Source organism: Thalassophryne amazonica, chromosome 9 (genome assembly GCF_902500255.1).
Source record: "Thalassophryne amazonica chromosome 9, fThaAma1.1, whole genome shotgun sequence".
NCBI lineage: Eukaryota > Metazoa > Chordata > Actinopteri > Batrachoidiformes > Batrachoididae > Thalassophryne > Thalassophryne amazonica.
Window position 1 is genome coordinate 68,665,037 of NC_047111.1, and position 15,778 is coordinate 68,680,814.

General features: G+C 41.6%; 1 protein-coding gene across 2 annotated transcripts in view; it reads right to left on the bottom strand.

Moving 5' to 3' along the window:
• Positions 1 to 511: 511 nt before the first annotated feature.
• Positions 512 to 15,778, bottom strand: part of slc46a3 (solute carrier family 46 member 3) — a 29,513-nt gene continuing 14,246 nt past the window's right edge. For both annotated transcript variants that reach the window (XM_034178310.1, XM_034178309.1), the window contains exons 2-6: positions 13,688 to 13,897; positions 12,385 to 13,264; positions 8,786 to 8,869; positions 7,462 to 7,618; positions 512 to 744 (exon numbers count right to left, since the gene is read on the bottom strand). In XM_034178310.1, coding sequence (XP_034034201.1) covers positions 651 to 744; positions 7,462 to 7,618; positions 8,786 to 8,869; positions 12,385 to 13,264; positions 13,688 to 13,873 — 1,401 coding nt within the window. In that variant the 5' untranslated portion in view covers positions 13,874 to 13,897 and the 3' untranslated portion in view covers positions 512 to 650. The remainder of the gene's footprint in view (positions 745 to 7,461; positions 7,619 to 8,785; positions 8,870 to 12,384; positions 13,265 to 13,687; positions 13,898 to 15,778) is intronic.

Genomic DNA, 15,778 nt, shown 5'->3' on the forward strand with positions numbered 1-15,778 from the left:
GTATTGAAATGAAACTGGGAGGCATAAATAAAAGGTCACATACTGTAGAAAAAATTTTATTTATTTCCCTTTTCAAACCAATGCTTTGTAGGCATTACATTAACAGTTGTGCGTTTTAAGACAATTCATTGTAAAGTGCACATGTGCATTAGAAGTTTAAGGAAATCTTTAACTTCACATTGGAACAATTGTGTTGCAGCATATACAGAAACATTTGTGCACAGCCTGAAATTATGGCTCCAACATGAGCCAGAGGCATTTTGTGTAGAGTTTAAATAAAAAACCCACCACCAAACTATGTTAATGATGCTGAAAGTCACTACACAAAAAAAAAAAAAAAAAAACCTATGCCAGTAATGCCAGTCAAGCCACTCAAGTGATTATGAACAATTCTCAGCTTTCACACAAGTCATCCCATCTGAAACGCATAAACGTTCAGAAATAAAGCTGAATCAGGGGAAGTAAATAAATTAAACAAACCCAAACTACTTTAAAGCAATTCCTTTAAAATAGTTTCATGATTTAAATCTCTGAAATTGACCTTTAAAAAAAAAAAAAGCTATGCTCAATAAAAGGGCACCTTATGATAGAGCTGAAACAGACAGGCTCATACTCTCAAGTCCATCCCATTCTTCCCCTTCTGAAGCCCCCTACTCTGAGACTGCTCCCTGCTCTTCCTCAGACACTGAGAGGATGGCTCGCACCTCCTCTGCATCTTCATTGACTCTGAGCCACCACAACACCCTGAAGAGAAAGGAGGGAGAGAAAAAAAAAACAAAAAAAAAAAAAAAACACACAACATACACAGACATGTTTTAGTAAATAAGTCGCTTCAGCTGCTTCATTGTTTGCACTCGGGGTTGCCACAGCAAAACCAAAATGGATCTGCACGTTGAAGTGGCACAAGTTTTATGCCGGATGCCCTTCCCGAGGCAACTCCAGAGTCATTCTCCACGTTACCTTCACAATTAGACTCACTGGCTTTAATACATTTAAACTCATGACTCCAGTTTGCCAGGAGGCTTTTCCTTCATAGATTTTCTCCACAACATTAAGCCTTATTCTGTTTTTACCCTGAGTGTTTCATTTAATGAAGGGGGGGGGAGAAAAAAAAAAAACCACGTGGTCCAGAGTCTGACATGGGAATTCTTCACAGCACTTCAATTATGTTATCTTACAGCTTGGCTTCAGATTTTTACAAATCTGAAATAAAATTAAGTTTGGATCCACCAGGTTTCTTCCTAGAACTGGCTGCCCATATAAACAGTGATCAGGGAAGGGCCTTAGTGAGGGAGGTGACCAAGAACCTGATTCACTGTCAGCACCACGATTCTGCTAGAAAGGAGAAAACCTTCCAGAAGGACAACCATCTATGAAACAATCCAATCAGGCCTGTATGGCAGAATAGCCACATGGCAGGCCACCTGCATGTTTGCCAAAAGTTTACCTGAAGGACTCAACTGAGAAATCTCTGGTCTGTGTGAACACACTACTATACCAGTAGCCTCAATATTTTAACAGAAACTCAGGTAGTCCCCACTTGCTCCAACTACTTTCTTTTGGGTTCTCTCATTTGCCAGATTCATGTGAATAGGTGACCTTTAAACCACTAGCCTTCTTGCTGCCACACTTCAGTTTGCCCCTGCAGTATAGACAAGTACCCTTGTGACATTACAGATTCTATTCTTAAAGTAGAAAAGCAGTGGTGTGACCTCCAGGAGTCTCTTGTTTGAACTGACTCAGCTCCTTCAAGTGTCATACTGCGCCAGACCTTTACACATGAAATATTTAGGGATTTTATGACTGGAAAGCCAGATGGGATCAGTGTTTTGCTTTTTAAAAAAAAAAAGCCTATAATACATGTATCAAACAAGATACATATGACATGGGCTTAACAGAAACTACATTTTACAAGTTACAAAAAAAAATAAAAACTGGTGAGTTGGCAGATAAGGGAAATGTGTACATCAACAGCAACACTCAGAGTTGCACTGGGTGATACACTGGTAGTTTTCAACCCAGACTTAAAGTACCATTGAACCTACATTTTCCATCTCCTTGCTCTGGCACAAGCGAATCAGCTAATTCAGGTGTGCAGGTTAAATGGTACTTAAGGTGAGTACACATAACCAAGACGCGTTACGAATGTAATTTTTCTGTCATTCATGACACATTCCTGACATTCTTAATGTGACTTGACGCATCTGAATAGGTTTCTTAATAGTGCGTGATATTCTTGGAGCATGTTTTTGCCTGTCAAAAAAAAAAAAAAAAATCCACGAATGTCACAACCCTCATTTCGTCTCACGTCATGGAGGTTGCAACTGAGCGTATTGATCCGTCTTGAGTATTGATTGTTACTAGAACATGACAACGTTCGTAGTGGTGCCTGTGATGGTTCTTTGAGCCCAAACTGTCACACATTTTATGAAGTGACACGGAAACTGTCAAGTTTTGACATGACTTGTAATGTGGCGTCACATTTCACTGAGCGCCATGACGGCTCAGTTTTCTGTCACGTGCGCACAATTAAACTCTGCTTCAAATGTCGGTCCACAGTTCCTGCTGAAGCTCCTCAGGACTCTCCTGCAGGTGTTCCACCTGCTGTAACCGATGAGCAGGAGAACAAGTCTGAGCAAGAGGAGACTCTCGTGCAGCCAGACATCTGCCACCTCCTCCAGTTCGGCGGAGGAAGAAGCGCGCGCACACACACACACACAAACCCTGCACATTGACTGCTGACACCAAGTCGGCTAAAAGTCAAATTTCAATGCTCTTCAGCGCGCTCCTGCAGGTGTTCCACCTGCTGTATGTGCCTGATGTTTGGGGAAATGTGCCAGATGAGAGCCGCATGAAGCCACACATCTGGCGCTGTCCTTTTCCTCCTCTCTGCGCCACTCCATGGCATAGAGCCCAACAACGCATGCAGTTAAAGTTCTTCTGAAAAACCGGAGCGATCTGAATTCGGTTGGATGAATATGGGTGTGTGTGGAGACAATTCACCTCGTTCACAACATGACAGAACTTAACGATGCGCTGTTATGCACAATAGCGCGTAACACTATTCTTGACCATGCGTAATGGTTCCTGATAATTCTCTGGCAACATGTGCCATTAATCATAATGTGTGGTAACAGGTTGCAGCAGTTCCTGAGGACACCTGATGCCTCTGCCTCGAATAATCACATTCGCGATCAGCGGCCAAGAATGTGTACTTCGTGGCATTCGTGACTTGTCATGTGTAAACATAGCATTAAAACAAGTGGATTATGGCATTTATCAATTCAAAAAGAAAGTGTTGCTTGAATCTTTAGTCATGCTTTATAAGATCTATTTTATACCATATGTTAGGTTTCTTATTCAACATCCTCAAAGGAAGAAAAAGCCCCACTATAAACCCCATTTTAACTTGAAAATGCACTTTACTTTTTGAAATCATCTCTGGTCAATATTACAAATTAAGAGAAATGGACACCAAATGATCCAGACCTGTACAAGTTGTGCAGTTAGCCTTTACATTTACAGTGCATCTGGGAAGTATTCACAGCACTTCACTTTGTTACAGCTTTATGAAATTGATGAAAATTCATCCACCCCCCAAATTTCTGCCCATAATGACATGTGAAATAGACTTTTGCAAATTTATTAAAAAAGAAATGACATGTACATAAGTATTCACAGTTTTTGCCATGAAGCGCAAAGGTGAGCTCAGGTGCATCCTGTTCCCACTGATCATCCTTGAGCTGTTTCTACAGCTTAATTTGAGTCCTTCTGGGGTAAATTCAGTTGAATGACCATGATTTGGAAAGGCACACCTGTCTACATATAAGGTCCCCACAGTTGACAGTGCATGTCAGAGCACAAACCAAGCATGGAGTTGAAGGAATTATCTGTAGACTTCAGACAGAACAGTCTTGAGGCACAAATATGGTGAAGGGTACAGAAACATTTCTGCCACTTTGAAGGTCCCAATGAGCACAGTGACCATCATCCATAAATGGATAATGTTCCGAGCCATCAGTACTCTTCCTAGAGCTGGCTGCCCATCTGACCAATTGGGGAAGAAACCCCTTTATCAAGGAGGTGACCAAGAATCTGACTGTCACTCTGTCAGAGCTTCACCACTTTTCTGGGGAGAAGAGAGCCTTCCAGAAAGACAACTCTCCGCAGCAATCCACCAATCAGGCCTATATGGTTGAGTGGCCAGACAGAAGCCACTCCTTAGTAAGAGGCACATGGCAGCCCACCTGGAGTTTGCTGAAAGGCACCTGAAGGACTGACCATGAGAAACAAAATTCTCTGGTCTGATGAGATAAAGATTGGAGTCTTTGGCATGAATGTCACAGTGAAGCATGGTGGTGGCAGCATCATGCTGTGGGGATGCTTTTTTTCCCCCAAGCGGCAGGAACTGGGAGACTAGTCAGGATTGAGGGAATGAATGCAGTAATGTACAGAGACATCCTGGATGAAAACCTGCTCCAGAACACTCTTGACCTCAGACTGGGGTGACAGTTCATCTTTCAGAAGGACAAAGACCCTAAGCACACAGTCAAAGGAGTGGCTTCAGGACAACTTTGAATGTCCTTGAGTGGTCCAGTTGAAGCCCAGACCTGAATCTGTTTGAACACCTCTGGAGAGATCTGAAAATGTCTGTGCACTGACACTGCCCAAAGATAGGTGTACCAAGCTTGTAGCATCATATTCATGACTCAAAGCTGTAATTGATGCCAAAGATGCATCAACAACATACCGAGCAAAGGGTGTTAATACTTATGTACACGTGATTTTTATTTTGTAAGCTTGTTTAAAAAAAGTCATTATGGGTGGTTCAAGTAGAATTTTGAAGGGACAAAAAAAAAAAGTCCCGTAACAAAATTTGGACAGAGTGAAGGTCTGAATGCTTTCCAGAGGCACTATAGACCCATCTTTTCAGTTACTGACTGATTACTTTAAAGTAGTGCAAAAATCAAACATTCTACATATTATAGTCATTATCCTCTAATTCAGTTATTCAGAGCCAAATGCAGTGATTCCTGAATTGCAGGCTGCCACCAAGCTATTGCAAGTGGGTTAATGAGGTCAGAAAAGTGTTTCAATTTAGTAATAAAGTCCTTAAAAATTTTATACAAAATAAAACTACACAATTTAAGTGTTACTCTTCATTTCTGACCCAATTTAAGAACAAGTGCTTCTTGTGGGTTTTGCTCATTGCACCACGATTTGACACCAGACATATAGGGAAAGTATGTAGTGTTGTGGTATTCATTTGCAAGAACCCTTACAACTCCAAGTGAGTCAAGATGTTTGGCTGCATACATGACACCAAGGGTGAAGCTTATGTTCATCAGGGTTGAAGGCTTCCCCATTCTCATGGGTCACTTTAGACACCCACGTTTGCCTTTTACAAAAGGAGAAAAAAAAAAAATCTACCCCCCCCCCAATATACCAGTAGCCTTAATACTTTAACAGCAACTCAGGTTGTCCAGATTTGAGCCAGCTACTTTATTTTGGCTTCTCCCATTTGCCTTTTGTGACATACCAGATTCATGAGAATGTGAGCTTTAAGCCACTAGCCTACTGCTGGAAGGCAAGTGTGCCAACTGCTGCCACACTTCAGTCTACCCCTGCACTACAGACAAGTACCCTTATGACATTGAACACTCAACTATTCTTAAGAAACTACAGTAGCAGTGACGTGTGACTCCAGAAGTGTCTTGTTTGAGACCGACTCAGCTCTTTCAAGTGTAGCGAGACAAGTGTCATACTGCGCCAGACTTTTGTACATGAAAAATTGTGAAATTGAGTGAAAAGCCAGATAGAATTAAAGTAAAACCCTGATCTATGATGTCTAACTCATTAAAAATATGTATCAAACAAGACAGAATAAGCTTAAAGGAAAGTACATTGCACAAGTTATACAAAAAAGAAAAGCAACTGCTGACTTGGCAGATGAGAAGTGTGTACAACTTTATCTACAGCCACAGCAATGCATCATTGAGAGCTGAGCTGATGAGACTTTTGCTGTCATACACTGGCTTTCAACCTGGTCCTCAATTACCATCTAACCAGTAGTTATCAAAGCTAACCAGAAAGTTAGCTTTGATAACTACTAATTGATAAGTTAACTTTTCTAATGCAAAAATAAATAAATAAAAAATAGCAGAAGTCACAGCTATCTGCTAACTTCAGTATTGACTCTGTACACTGTCAGCTACTGATAAGCCAGTTTTGAATTTAAGCACCCCTGAGCTTGTTTATGCAACCTGCCTACTACTGTAAGCAAGTGTCTTACCACACGCAGTGACAAGACATCTGTCAGAAGACATGACAAGCAACACACTTCAGTCATGTTTCATTTATTACAAAATGGATTCCGGACAGTTTGTAGACATTAATGGCAACTCAAAGTGAAAATATTGCACATATCTGTTAAAGTAACATGCTAATTCTGAAGGTTTGAGTGTTAATTGACACATTTGTCTAAAGGCATTATGGGAAATGAGTCTCCTCTCAATCACTGGTTGGTTGGTTTATTCATTTGTAAAAACCAACACGTTACAGTGTGTAACTTGTGTATTTGTAGATGTCATTTCTCATTTGTGACAAAAAGGCATTTGCAAAACTGAAAATTCTGTTTGTGAAGTGTGACAAGAATCAAGACAGAAGTCAGACTACCAGAGCAAGAAATTTAGCTGAGGAAGCTTCTGCGATTAAAAGTGAAATGTCCTCGCGTCAAGCAACCCAGTCCAGTCGAAGATTCAAGCTTCTCTACTACCATTAATGTTGATAAACTGTCTGGATTAGTTCTTTATAAGTGAAAAGTGCCTTGCTTTTCATATCTCCTGCCACATGTGGAAAGTGACATTTTTTTTTGCAGCAGCCTGCCAGGGAGGGCTGAGCTTACAGCTGTCTGACTACTGCAAAACATACAGGAACTACCATGCATGATAAGGTTTACAAATGTTTCACCATTAACCTTTACTCACTATGCCAGAAAAAAAATCAAATAAAAGCTGGTGGCCTGAAAGGTAGCAGAACTAGATTTAGTGGATGCCAATTGTCTGCTGATGGTTTTCAGAGTTAGCTGAAAAGCTAATTTGCTAACAGAAAAGTTAGCTTTACTGATTAGCAGAACTGTACCAATCACTGCATCTAACCTACACATTTCCCATCTCCCTGCTCTGGCACAAGCAAGTTAGCTCATTCAGGTGTGCAGGTTAAATGTACTTTAAACCACTGCAATATGGCAATTTAAGAAGTCATTTTTGCTTGAAACTTTCAAGTGGTCATGTTGTATAAGATCTATTTTATGTCACGTTAGGGGGGGTTTCTTATTTAGCATCCCCAAAGCCACAAGTGACAAATAACCACTACGTATAAACCCCATTTTAACCATAGTCTATGCTCAATTACAAAAAGAGTAATGCACACTATATTGGTCTTCAGTGCCAATGAACTTACCCTAGAAGAACTAGAGGGATGAGACTAATTCCAGCTGCCAACAAGAATATGAAGCTAGGGTACCAGGCCACTGTAGCAGAATACACTTCAGCAAAAACAGTCCCTGCTACAGAGCCAGATAAAGTTTCTAGGCAAGAGATCCAGGCAAACAGTGCTCCTGGGGAGGAGAGAAACATCAGAAGTCACTGTTCTTACTTTGATAGTCATTATGAAAGGTCAATCTAACCAAAACTAGTGTACATCATACTTTCCCCATGAATGTGACTGTATGGCAGACCTTCCAGAATGCATGATTTTCATTCAGTGTCAATTTCCATGATTTCATTTACTGCAGGTACATCCACATACGCCACAAGACGGGTGCCGCTTCAATTGCCCATTTGGAAAATGGGTGAGACCTCATCAACAGAGCTGAACACAGAATAATTACAACTTAAGACTCACCTTTACTTCTCATGTTCGATTGGCTTTCCTTTGAAGAAATGTAGAAGCTTTAGAACCTAAATATATGGAAAAGACTACCAACCATTGCTCTACAACAGGGGTGGGCAACCGTGCCATAAAGGGCCAAGACACTGCAGGTTTTCCGTGCAACCAATCGCCTCAGCGGGTGATTTGACAACCAGGTGTTTATGTTCAGAGCAGAAGCTCATCAGCAACCCACCTGCTGAGGTGATTGGTTACACGGAAAACCTGCAGTGTCTCGGCCCACGATGCCCACCCTTGTTCTACAAGCTCCAACCACTGAAAAGGTAACAAGTGCAATTTTGACTCAAGGAATCCATGTTCTTCTGGCTTCCCCTTTTTGCTTTGAGTCACCACAACACATGTGCATATTGATTTGGCAGGTTTTATGCCGGATGCTGGACCTGGCATTACATGCTGAATGGGCACAAGTCGTCTTCAACAAAGAACCTGTTCAAAGCAAGTGAATTAGTCACTTGGCCCACCACACTATTCTTTGAGTGAATGAAGTCAAATTGCAATACTATCACATTATGGAACTGTATGGGACCTGAATGAGGCCCCACCCACTTCTCAGTGTCACGCAATATGTCTGGTCAGGGAACTCATGATTCTAGAAGCAGTTATCAGGCATCTTCTAATCTTAGGTCAAGAACAGGCATGATTACTGTAGAGCTGCAAGTATGACATTGCATATAGATTCACTTCTGATTGCCAAGTCTGGGAAGTTAGTGGAAGCCTAGCTCTTCATCTCAGTCACTGTATGGGCTGACTATGATCCCATTTGACTGGCTCAGGGCCCTTCAGATGATGCCACAGATTAGACATTTCTGTAGATCCTGTACAGTCCCAGACTTACCCTGCTCAGAATGTGGGACAGTTCCAGACATCATGGTACGCAGGACAGGAAATGGCATGCTAGACAGACTCATTGCCAACCTTGCTGTGACAAACAAGTGATAACATGCAATACAGTCAGGTAAAATACAGATCAAAACTCAGAACAGCAAATTTTAGATCCTGGCTGCATAACAAGTTACTCAAGTGGCAATTATGGCCTCTTATTTCCCAATAGCTACCTCTAACAGGATGCTTTTATTTACATTGTCTTCCATTTCATAGCAGACAGGATGAACCAAAGATAATGTAGGTCTTGGGTTGTCAACTTTAATTCAGTTTATGTAGTGCCAAATTGCAACACAAGTCTCCTAGGGAGTGTCAGAGTAGAGTCTGCTTTTACCCACCCTTAAGCAGTGATGCCAGTTAATACGTTACACTAATATGACCGCTTTTTCGTTAACGAGTAATCCAGTGTGCCAATCTTTCCAAATCAGATTAGTTATTTCTCCGACTTGCTGTGTTACTATTACTTTGTAATGGTGTGTCGATTGCAGCATTAAAACTGACCCGTGGGCAAGGAAATGTTGGGGTTTGACTTAACTGCCCACTTTCAGTTTGTGCAGCAGCTCTGAGTTGAAAACCAGCAGTCTGAGTGCAGTGACCACAGCACACCTGCACTGAGCTTTACAAAGACATTTTTTGCTTTAAAAGAAACAAAAAAAAAAGAAAAGCCTGCCTGTCTGTGTCAACAAAAAAAGATGATCTGCGATGCATTAATTCCTGCCCCCACCCAAAAGCACTTAGTCTCCTTGAGAAAGATCTGATGTAAAAATAGATAAAACTTTCTTGCCTGTCAACCTGGTCATGCTACATGTTACCCACTCTGTGCTCAGAAACCAGAGTGAACTCGGGTGGAAAGAGGGTGCCGGAGGGTTGTAGCACCCCACAACACCCGTAAGTTAGAGGTCCACTTATGAAGACAATTTTATACTACAACTAAAATGCTTAGAAAGAATTCAAGTTAGATTTATAAACTGTAGGTTAGAAAATGTACATTTTACTGTTAATTAACCATGAGGTCAAGAAGACTAGAAAGGGTGTCTATAAAGTCAGTATTTGCAAAACAGGTTATTTCCATGTTGAGGTAGCAGGGGGTGTTGGCAGTTGCTGAGTGTATCTGTAATCTAATTCTTTTGCATCTCTCGCTGATGTTGTAAAACACATAAAATCTACAAGTTGTCCTTTTGATGTTGTTCCAGCTAAGGTGCTGAAGGAGGTTTTTAATACTGTTGGGGCGGGTCTCCTAACTTTTATCAATGCTTGTCTTAGATCAGGGTCTGTTCCAGCTGCTTTTAAACATGCTGTGGTTCGACCTCTTCTTAAAAAACCTCACCTGGACTCATCAGTTTTATCCAATTTTAGACCTGTCTCTCATCTGCCATTTCTATCTAAGGTTTTAGAAAAGGTTGTCTTTTTACAGTTACAATCATTTTTAGAAGACAATCTCATCCTTGAAAAATTCCAGTCTGGGTTTAGATCGCGACACAGCACTGAGTCAGCACTTTTAAAAGTTCATAATGATATTACTCTGTCGTTGGATGCAGGGAATCCTGCTGTGCTGGTTCTGTTGGACCTCACAGCAGCCTTTGATACTGTGGATCACACAGTACTTGTTTCCCGGTTGGAACATTTTATTGGCATTCATGGTACTGCACTTGAGTGGTTTAGATCATATTTGGCTGAAAGGAGCTTTTCTGTCATGATTGGGGACCTTTCCTCATCAACTGCTCCTCTGTGCTGTGGAGTGTCGCAGGGATCTGTCCTTGGGCCGATTCTATTTTCTTTGTACATTCTGCCATTGGGGTCAATTATAACCCAGCACAATTTGTCCTTTCATTGTTATGCAGATGATCTGCAAATCTATCTGCCTGTGAGGACTAATGGGAGTGATGCTTTGTCATCATCATTTAATTGTATTCGTGATGTAAAGCAGTGGCTGTCCCGAAACTTCCTTTACCTGAATAATGGTAAAACTGAGATCATGGTGTTTGAGCGCACTGGGATACCAAATGTGGTAACACCAAATTTTGGTGCTTTGGCTAACTATGTAAAACCAGCTGTCAAGAATTTGGGAGTGATATTTGACAGCTGTTTGAGGTTTGATCAACAGATAAATTCTGTTGTCAAAGCTAGTTTTTTATAACTTCGCCTCTTGGCTAAAATAAAGCACTTTCTCAGTAGACGTGATCTTGAGACGGCCATTCATGCTTTCATCAGCTCCAGACTTGATTATTGTAATGCACTTTATGCGGGCATTAATCAGTCGTCTCTTGTGCGTCTCCAGTTGGTGCAGAATGCTGCTGCTCGTCTTTTGACAAACACTTCTAGACGTGAGCATATTGCGCCCATCCTATACTCACTCCACTGGCTTCCAGTTCGTTTTAGAATTGATTTTAAAATTTTAATGTTTGTTTTTAAAGCTATTTATGGCCTTGCACCTCCCTACTTGTCTGAAATTTTAACTTTGCGCACCTACAGTAGGACGTTAAGGGCGTCTGGCCAGCTTTACTTAGATGCTCCAAGGTCAAGATATAAACGCTGGGGTGATCATGCTTTCGCGGTAGCTGGCCCCAGACTGTGGAATGAGCTACCTCTTGAGTTACGTACTATTCCTGACCTAGCACTTTTTAAATCTAAGTTAAAGACTTATTTATTTAAACTGGCTTTTAACACTTAGTGGGGAGGTGACATGTTCTGTTATTTTTATGTTTTTTTTTTTTATGTGTTTTAAAATTTTATTTTATATGTGTTTTATTTTGTAAATTTGTTTTTAATGTTAAGCACTTTGGACACCAGTCGGTGCTGTAAAGCGCTTTATAAATAAATGTTGATTGATCTAGCTTTGATAATTTTAAAAGTGAGTCAACAGTAATGTAACCAAGTTACCGTTTCAAGGAATAATCAGGAATTGGATTACTTTTGCAAAGTAACTGTGGCAACACTGCCCCTGAGCAAGTACATAGGCAGTAGTGCTAGTAAAAGGGGTGGGGGGGGGGGAAAAAAAATCCTTGTGGCTATAGAATCCAAGTCTTGGATTTCAGTTGAATACACAAACCATTGTTATGTCTGCAATGAACAAGTCAAATTTAAGGTCCACTAGGTGGTTCTCAGCAAAAAGCAGTGACACGTTACTTCATGCCCAAAGATACACTGATGACCAGTTATGCAACGCAATACAACCTACTTTGTATGCAGATTATCCATCCTGTAGACAGAGTGGAGTAGGAGACACCATAAAACCACTTGCATTTTTGTATTAGGTATTCCTTAAGGAAGCCATGTTGTGAAATAGTTTGCAATGCTTAGAACACATGCCATCAAGCTTTTGATTAAGTCGGAGGCCCTGCACATTAAAGTCTTATTTGCATAGTAGTAGAACAACAAATCTACAACATGTGCAAGAGTTTATAAATCACTCATTTCTCAAAGCTACTCTAACAGTAAGGGAAGTGCAAGTGACAGTTTTGAGTTTAATTCTGGTTCCCATTAAAACAAAGTTAGGTGAAACTTAACTTCCAGAGGAACTTCAACATGTGATGTGAGCAGCGTTCTCCTTACCCATAAATATCATTAAAGTTGTTTTGGATAAAGCCACCAGCAACAACCCAATAGTGATTGACAAGATCCCCAGGAGGATTGTGACCAGCTGTGAAATCCTGCAGTGTGTTAATACATACACTCCCACAAAACTGATTGGGAACATTAAGGAGCTCATTGCAGAACTCCACCCAATCCAAACTTCATTGAAACATAGTGGCTCCTTCAGCTCATAAAGTAAGATCATGGCAAAGCCGCCCACAAAGGCAAAGTAAGATGTGACAATGATTGCCATCATGAGGCCCAAGGTGGTTTTGTGTCTGTAGCTAGCCTCAGAGAACACTTTGTAAACTCGGCGAAGTGTCCTTTTAATGGCTGCCCACTTTAGTACTCCACCCAGGTGACCTGCATCAGATGGTGCAGTCTCTACAGTCTCTTCTAAGATGAAGATTGCATAAAACAGGAGACAACATTGACACAGTGCACATGTAATGAAAGGCCAGTTAAAGCCTGCGGCTCTTATGAAGTAGCCTGATGATAATGCACCAATGCCAGCAAATGTGCCTAGCACCATCTCCACCATGGACATGCGGAGAGTCTTCATCTTCTGGCCATTACACAAGTCTGTTACATAGGAAAAACTGCCACCAACAAATGATCCAAAGCCTCCAAATAGAGAACTTATGAATGTGCCAAGGAGGAGCAGGTAGACATTCAGCTCAAAGTAGGACACCATCAGGATGTACAGGGTGTTTAGTAGTGTCCCAATAATTGGTGTGATGATTGAGAGCCTGCGTCCTCTCTGGTCACCACTGGCAACCAGTATCACTGCAATGCCAAAAGACAATATTGTCGTGATCCCACTGTAAAGGGAGAAGAGTGACGCCTGCTTCTGCACCACCTGTAGACAGAAGTTATATTTTAGTCAGCCTGCTTTTTATGCTCCGATCGATATAAAATGACATCTGATTCAAACCCCTGTGCTACTTTAGGAAAGGCTTTAAGTCAGGGGTGCCCAAGTTTGGTCCTCAATCTACCTTCCTGACAGCTGTTTCCCTGTTCCAACACACCTGAATCCAATGAGAGGCTCATTAAAAGCATGGTAACAAGCCTTTCATTGTCTTATGGTGTGTTGGAACAGGGAAACAACTAAGTGTCAGGAAGGTAGATTGAGGACTGAACTTGGGCAGCCCTGCTTTAAGTCATCTTTTGCCAAATATTACAGAAATAGTCCTCAAAAACAGCTTTAAGTTGACTTTTCACCATTTTTGAAGAGCAGAACAGCAGTTTGATGGCTACTGTGTCACACTGATTTCAAACTGACCTCTTGGGAGAGGGACTGATTGCTGCTGTTTGCTGTACAGCTGGATGAACTTTTAGGAAGGAAGGTTGTGGTGTTTGGCAGCATCTGCCAAAGCCTCCAATACACATACTGCTGTGCAACAGGATTGAAGAGAAAGATGGAGAAGGAATACACAGCAACCAGAGGCTCCACCCAGAAGAGCCCCATTATTCTGAATGACTGAAATATTCCCTGGAGAATTTAAGAAGAAATGGAGAAAAAAGTTACAAGTATACATAATTACTGCCACAAGAATAAGTTATGCAGTTGCTATTCTGCAATGGCCACAATACAAAACAAGCCATGCAAGTGGATAGACGGGGAAATAACCTACAGCACATACAGAGGAGGAAAAGCTCAGAGACTGTTTTGACAGCACTGACTGGTGCATGCTGCTTGAACAGTATGCAGAGGACAATGAAGGAGCAACTCAGTGTTGGATTATGTGAATTTCTTTCCCTCCCCTGATGGCTCCCTCGACAACTCTGCTGATGACGTGAATGACCCATTACCATGAACAAAAGACTGAAACTGCTTTGACATGAGTCAGGGTTTGCCTTTTAGAATAAATAGTTGTGTGCCTTAAGGGCACCAAAATCTGAAAAGTTTGATGCCCCTCAGAAAAGTTTGGTACCAAACCTACCGCTACGCAGCATAGCGGCAAAGCAACTGGGGGGTCTGGGGGCATGCCCCCCACAAAATTTTGATATAAAAGGATGCAAATTGTGCATTCTGGTGATATCTGGGGTGAAATTATGGAAGAACAAAAAACGAGATCCACACAGCCAGTTAGCTCCCAAACAAGCCTTTAATAACAAAGGTGATGTTTCGGGCCTCGCCCTTCATCAGACAGGATGAAATTATGGAAGGGAATTTATGTTTTTGGAGTAATTTCTGAAATTTTCTAACCTTGTCAGAAGGTGAGATGACCCCATGCCAATATGCACAGGCAGATTGGCATGGGGTCATCTCAGTTGCCAATGTTTTATTAAACATTCAGCCCATTAACAATCATGGCTGCCATGAGTGTTGATTACACTTGTTGTGAATACAGAAAATCTATTAGTCATGGTCATCTGCCATTCTCTGCAGCACTTCAAGGTGTTCATCAGAATTAAGCTCAGAATCTAAGGCAGCTCTTCCCTCAAAAACTGTCATAATTGTGTTTATAAACCAGTCACCATTTGCTTTTATTATACATCTGTGTAGTTAAATAAAATCTTCAGATGATTTGTTCGCGCGTGCACAGAGAAATAAAAAACTCCGCTGGCTGCTGTTCGCTCTTCCCTCAAAAACGCTCCATTTGATCTGTGTATAATAAAACGCGGCATTATAAACAGAACATTTTTTGATGACGTTTTGTGTATGTGTCGGTCTCAGAAAGTCAAATTCTGCGCAAATTGTGTTCAAATTTGATAGATTTCTGTACAGTTATGAAATAAGGTGGATTCCAGTCAGGAATGCAAGTCTAAAGAGTTGTGTGCCCGCCCCCAAAGTAGGGTGCCACGGGTTCCCGGGTAACCACTAAAATCAAACCCTGACCCGAGTACCCCATTATAAACAGGGGATAAAGCATGTTTCATGCCCGTGAGAGACGTCAAGGCTGTCTTCGAGTCACTGAGCAAGTTGTTGCTCAGTCACACCGAGGCCAAGATCAACAACTTGCTCAGTGACTCCAATACATACGAACATCTGAAGAGACACCCCACGAGCAGCTATAAGAAGAAAATTAGCTACCTCCAAAACCTGGAGAAAGAGGAACTCAGACAGGCAGACATACTACAGACTGTACCCTGGGGACGCCACTACGTGCATCTATGGACTGCCCAAAATCCACAAACAGGACGTGCCATTCAGGCCTTTTGTATGTAGCACAGATTCCTTCACGTACAATTTGGCCAAGCACCTCAAGTGGATAACTCAGAACACCATGTGGAGAACAAGATTTTGTGAACAAGATCAAGGACCTGCAGCTGGAGGCAGAGACTGCTGGAGGATGTGTCTCTACTTGAAAGGACCAAACTCACACCAGACCACATCTGCCAACTCTTCGAGATCTGTCTTAACACCACG